This window comes from Egretta garzetta, unplaced genomic scaffold (genome assembly GCF_000687185.1).
Source record: "Egretta garzetta isolate BGI_Z169 unplaced genomic scaffold, ASM68718v1 scaffold584, whole genome shotgun sequence".
In the NCBI taxonomy this organism is placed as follows: domain Eukaryota; kingdom Metazoa; phylum Chordata; class Aves; order Pelecaniformes; family Ardeidae; genus Egretta; species Egretta garzetta.
In genome coordinates this window covers 724742-730948 of record NW_009259529.1, presented here as the reverse complement: position 1 = coordinate 730948, position 6207 = coordinate 724742, and the positions used below count along the sequence as shown (strand labels likewise).

Genomic DNA, 6207 nt, shown 5'->3' with positions numbered 1-6207 from the left:
TTTCACTACTTTGGGCCACACCCGCCAGTGAAGCTGGCTAATTCCCACTATGAAAGTCTCCAGGATAAAGCCTGGAAAACCACCTTTTGCAGACCTCCCTGAGGACAGGCAGTAAGTGGGCATGTAAGTTCTGCTCAAGTACTGCCACCCCTTCCTCTGGGTGCAGAGGTGAACAGAGAACTACCCTCACCTATTTAGAATCATAGAAGAATCATAGAATCGTTTAGGTTGGAAAAGACCTCCAAGATCATCAGGTCCAACCGTGAACCTAACACTGCCATTCCACCATTCCATGTCCCCAAGCACCTTGTCTACCCATCTTTTAAATACCTCCAGGGATGGGGACTTGACCACTTCCCTGGGCAGCCCGTTCCAATGCTTAACAACCCTTGCGGTGAAAAAATTTTTCCTAATGTCCAACCTAAACCTGCCTTGGTGCAACTTGTGGCCATTTCCACTCGTCCTATTGCCTGTTACCTGGGAGAAGAGACCAACCCCCACCTCACTACAACCTCCTTTCAGGTAGTTGTAGAGGGCGATAAGGTCTCCCCTCAGTCTCCTTTTCTCCAGACTAAACAACCCCAGATCCCTCAGCTGCTCCTCATAAGACTTGTGCTCCTGACCCCTCACCAGCTTTGTTGCCCTTCTCTGGACATGCTCCAGCAACGCAACGTCTTTCTCAGAGTGATGGGCCTAAAACTGAACACAGTATTTGAGGTGTGGCCTCACCAGTGCCAAGTACAGGGTGATCATGTCCCTACTCCTGCTGGCATTTCTCCATCTGGTCATTTCAGATGAGGCACAGGCATTAGTGGTGAATACGCCAGCACTTGATCCTGAAAGTTTTGCAGATTTTTGAAATGGTAACTACGCATTCCCAAAGGACTAACTCCATCCTGCTCACTATACTTATGCCCAGTTTTAAGAGCTTATCTTTAGCCTATGCAAATTATTTTGAATGTAAAATCAAAAAGCTGATTTCACAAGAATTCCCCGAATTTCTACTGCAGCCAGAAGTGAAACACAGCAAACCATATAAAGCAATGTAAAATTACAATTAAGATACTAAATTAGATTTCCTGAAGCTGATGGAAGGACCTTGCATGCAAAAAGTCAAATTGTTAACCAAAGACATTTTTATGAAATAAAGCTTTATTACACTTTATAACCTTCCTCTACTTTTTAGCCTATTAATAATTCCCAATTCTTAGTTAATTTCTTTTATTGTTCTGATTTTGACAACAGTCTTGGGTTTCCTTGCTGGGCCATCTTCAAAGCGTATGCTCAGCTAGGGAATGGGCAGGGCCTGGGTGTTAGGATTCCTGTTCTTCCCCCCTTCCCCTTTGGATGATTTAAAAATTTCATTTCAGTTTGTTACATTAACATGTTTCCCAGATAACTAATAACATTATAATAATAAATGATAAAAAGCATGGATTCTAACCACTTTGTCCTCCTTTGGGAAAGCATCCAAGGAAGCAGAATAAAAAGAGAAAAGAAAAAAGGAAGAGAAAAAGAATAAAATAGGCAAGTATTAATAGACAGATTTCAAAGAAATGCAATTCTAATAACTCTCTATAAAGAGATAAAAACATAAAAATTTCAAAAAAATAACCAGAGCTTTAAATAAAAAGCTGATATTACTGCATATGTAGAAAACACTTTTCCCACCCTAACCCACAGAAGCATAAACAATATAACAAACAAACGGCAAGTTACAAATGAATGGACACTCTTCCATTTCTGTGACTTGAAACAGTGGGTGAAAAATAATTAAAATATATTCAACTTTGGTCTGAGTAAAGAGAACCTGTATCATACGCACTCTAATTAATAGTATAACGTACCATATCAAAGTAAACTGTATTTTCATAAACTTGCTCTAATGACACCACCTGCAGGTGATGCAACATAATGCATCTATTTCTATTAAAATATGAATATATGAAAATTTTTGTCCAATACCCCTACAGAATTTTTTAATAATATGAATTTGATTTAATGGACTCACAAGTACGTCAGGGCTATGGAAAAATTCCAAAATAAAGATTAAGTGGGTAATTTTCTGAGTGAGGGTTTTTTTGGTAAGAAAATTAAGACACCTTATTCGACTGACGTTTAGCTCAAAGACAGTGAAAAGGCCATAAACCAGTTGTGTTGTAAACATGATTATCTGCTATAAAATTAATGAGCACTTTTAACTGAACTTGTATCGATACAAAGAGCACTGATGCATTTCCCCTACAAAAGACTGGCATGAGAAAGTTACCTCATCTCTTGGTAGATAACAAAACTATTCATGCAATAAAAGGATATTTGTAAAATGTTTTATAACACACCATAGTCCTAGATGATCAGCCCAAAATAATCACTGGATAACGGTCTTCCAAATATAGATCCTACCACTCATGTGCAAGTGAGTAGCCAGTTCTTTGTAAGGGACTGACTGAAGAGAGGGTATTCTCGGACACCCTTCTCTTCTGCAGACGGCTACTGCAGCTAACTGCATGTGGATCAGAGGGAAAGTAGGATACCCAATCCAGATTAATGTATACTTTTACTTGTGAAATAAATTTAAAATAAATTGACATAACACTCTCACTGTGGTAAGAGAAATGGTTGAGGGTTTTTCTCTAACCAAAAAATTGACTAATTTTATGTAAGAGAAATCTGTAAGTGTATATGAAAAGCTCTATAAAAAGAGACATCTAAAATGAAATTAGTTCAATAAAAATTTATCAATGTGGAGTTGTACATGAGCAAAAGGGTTTCTTCTTTCATTCTATGAAAACCAAGAATGTTTTCTTCAAGCCATCACTCAGTAGAACTATACACTATAAATTCTTTTTTTTAATTAACTCTGTGAATCCTAAATATCTCCACAATCATTAAATACATTATTCTTCTCTATCATTAAATACATTATTCTTCTCTATAAACACCTCATAACAAAGTGATGAGTGAAACACTTAAGTAAAATGAAACATGAAATGCCAAACTTAAGGTGAACCATCTGCAGCATGACAATGTCAAGGAGGCTTTTTCTTAAGAGTAGACATCAGAGGACTTACATTGTTTGATCGCAGAGAGACACGACCTCCACATCGAGCACAAAACTTGGTCCGGCAATAAGAGCATAAATGGCCACAACCATCTGCAAACTTTGTTTTATGACAGATTCCACATGTTGGAGCATCATCCTTGTGCTCTCCCTGGTAACGGCGGGCTTCTTCCCCTATCTTTCTTACTTGCTCTTTATAGCTTTCAAATTGTTGATGCAACCTCCTGCACAGATGAGAAAAAAGTTTATATAGCAAGAATAGGAGGAAATACTACTACTGTGTATTTCTTTCTTTCAATTTATAACTCTACCTAATGTTCTCGGCATGTTCACAATAACAAATGTACCTCATATCAAATACACACTGCGCATGGAAGACTGTATAGGAGAATCTAGAGGAAAAAAATAACAGACATATGAATTCCTATTAAGTTTACTTCAAAGCTCATTTCACGTCACCAAAAATTGATCCAAATATATTAAGATGGCAAAAAATGCATACTCTTAAACAGAAGTATCTACCACATACAGAAAAAAAGCAGAAACTTAATTGCCTAGGCAAATTTGCATAGCTTTTTAATCGACATACAGCAGGTGTAAATAAAAAAAAAAAAAGTCAATCTTCAGTTACAGTGCCACAGTTCTGTTTTCAAAATCAAATTACTAACGTGTATAACTTAAAGATTTCAGGCACTCTACAATCACACTGGCCCTAAAAGAATCTGAGAAAAATTTACTATGTCAAGTCTATATATTAACAATCTGTAGTATTCTCTCCTGTTAAGTATGAGAGACTGTGTAAGATTTTCTGTCCCTCAATACAGACATTTCTTCCAGCTTAGCCATAGGAGTATATAGGAATATTAGCAGGTATACAGACAGGAGTATTAGCAGGTATATAGACAGGAATATTAGCGGGTGTATATACTCCTAAGATGAAGACTGGTGTTCAAAGAAGTAGCACTTATCCTCCAGCTGTCCCAGATAACAAACAGCCTGATGCTATATCTGCCAAGTGGCTAAGCTGTCCTGCTACCTAAAACACCCAGCTTCTAATCACGAGCTCAGGGAAAAGCACTAAACCCTATAGCCTTCACTTTCCCTTCTATAAGTCAGGAATAATAATAATAATTAAATATTTAGTGATGAAATCTTTCTTATCATTATGATATTATCTCTAAGGAAAAAGATGTTCTCCTGTTGGTTTCTATGAGATTTTGCTGGCAGGGATGAATTTTCAGAGGGGAACCAGCTAAAGTTCCAGGCACATCCAAAAAGGGCAATCCAGCTCCTCTCCTGCTCCTGGCTGCAAGCTGTTACTGCTCCGTAGGCATGGATTTTGACATTCACCAGATCCCCCTCAGTGAGTTAACCCGTGGACCTGAACCAACAGAAAATTAATACTCATACAAAAAAAAAAAAAAGAAAAAAAAATTGGTTTTCCCATCATTTTGCTTCCTGGATCACTCCACTCTGAGCAGGGCTCTGGAGACCCAGGAAGAAGGCAGGACATGAGCTCCTGAAGGCAGAAATGAAAAGGACCAGTGGGCAGTGGGATCATCTTTTCTGCAGCAATGAGCAATGAGCTCAGCTGTCATGTGAAACCCCGCTCTGACGCTTAATTAAAAGGATCATATTTCAACTCTGTTAACTATCTTACTATTCACCAAATCATACAAGAAATAAAAATTTCTGTAAATACACCAGGACAGCACTGCAACTTCTGACCTTCATTTTCATGAGTTTGAGCAAAGACCTCAGACAGACCAAGTGGGAGAGTCCAGTAGGGCACATTTAACAACTCAAATCTTTTCACCATGCTATGGGGAACCTACAGGCCCTTACCCACATTTTCAGATGTTCCTTCAAATCTCCATGGGTAACATTAAAAAATCATGAACGGATAAATAGATTAATAGAAACAGGGAATCTTGAGCTTAGTAAATTAGAACAGTAGGTGTGTTGTCCATAGAGGACTTCATGAGCTCTTTTATCTCCACCTGCCTTGAGCTACCTAATTGCTTAATTAGCAGTGAGACTCACACCATTTAACAAATGTATTTCTAGTGAGACAATTCTGTGTTTCTTTGGGATTTTGTGTGTGTGGTAAACTTGTTTTGACTTTTAAGATATAAGTGGTGTTATTTGTATAAAATACTGTTTTGGTGAAGTGGGTATTTCTACTTTAAGATGATATTCAAGCCTAGAAAATGATAATTCAACTTAACCAACAGGAATCGTGGTAAAATACACATATTCCGTTTGGACAGGAATATCACTGCTCCTAACTACGTAAACCAACCAACTCCCACACTAAAACCAGTGATTTCATATGGGCACATTCTAGTGAGGATGTAGCAACAGCAAAAGCTAAGAAGCCAAATAGTCTGTTCTTCCTCACTACAAACACGATGCATTATACTTAATGCTTTATGCTAATGAAACACTCGGCAGAAGTAGCAAATGGGGTTTTTTGTTGGTTTTTTTTTTTTACTAACCTGCTTAAAAAAAACTGCAGTTTTGAGTAAGATGAGAAAAGCAGGTCAAAAGGATTAGGCAAAATACTGGAGAAACATAATACTTTTAGCCACATTATTGGATTAAGCATATGATTTAACTTATCTTACACAGCTGCTCACTTATAATGCATAAAAACAACTGAAGACGTTCAGGAATTCATATAATAACCAGCTTAAAGAATGCAATTAAATAATAGAGAGGTCTGTAGGTAAATTTCTTATTACATCAAATATTCCATTAAAAATGGAACCATGGAAACTAAATTCAGTTCTCCTCCACTACAGCAAGACTTAAAGCTCTGGATCTTTACTAATGTGGAAAGGGAAGGTAACAGCAAGCACTGCACCTCTTCCTGTTCTTTTCCAATTAGACAGCCAACATGTGAATGTTTTTCATCTTGTATGAAGCTTACGAAGTATGTTAATACAATGATGTTTTGCCCTTCTGCGTGCACCAAGAGGTAGATGAACACACTAGCAACTAAGCAAAACTTAAGTGAGGAGATGATTGCATTTCTTTCTAAATATGTAGAGCTTATTTATAGATTTTTTATTTTCTGCACCAGTGTAAGAGCGGCCTTTTTACCATAAGGGGTTCAAAACCAAGCGCTTATCTTGCATGTCATA

The 6207-nt window shown here is 37.4% G+C and overlaps 1 protein-coding gene across 1 annotated transcript in view; it reads right to left on the bottom strand.

The window, feature by feature from the left end:
• RIMS1 (regulating synaptic membrane exocytosis 1) overlaps positions 1–773 on the bottom strand; it is a 229782-nt gene extending 229009 nt beyond the window's left edge. The window contains exons 1-2 of the mRNA XM_035893091.1: positions 762–773; positions 659–693 (exon numbers count right to left, since the gene is read on the bottom strand). Of these exons, the coding sequence (XP_035748984.1) occupies positions 659–693; positions 762–773 (47 nt within the window). The remainder of the gene's footprint in view (positions 1–658; positions 694–761) is intronic.
• Between the last annotated feature and the right edge of the window lie 5434 nt (positions 774–6207).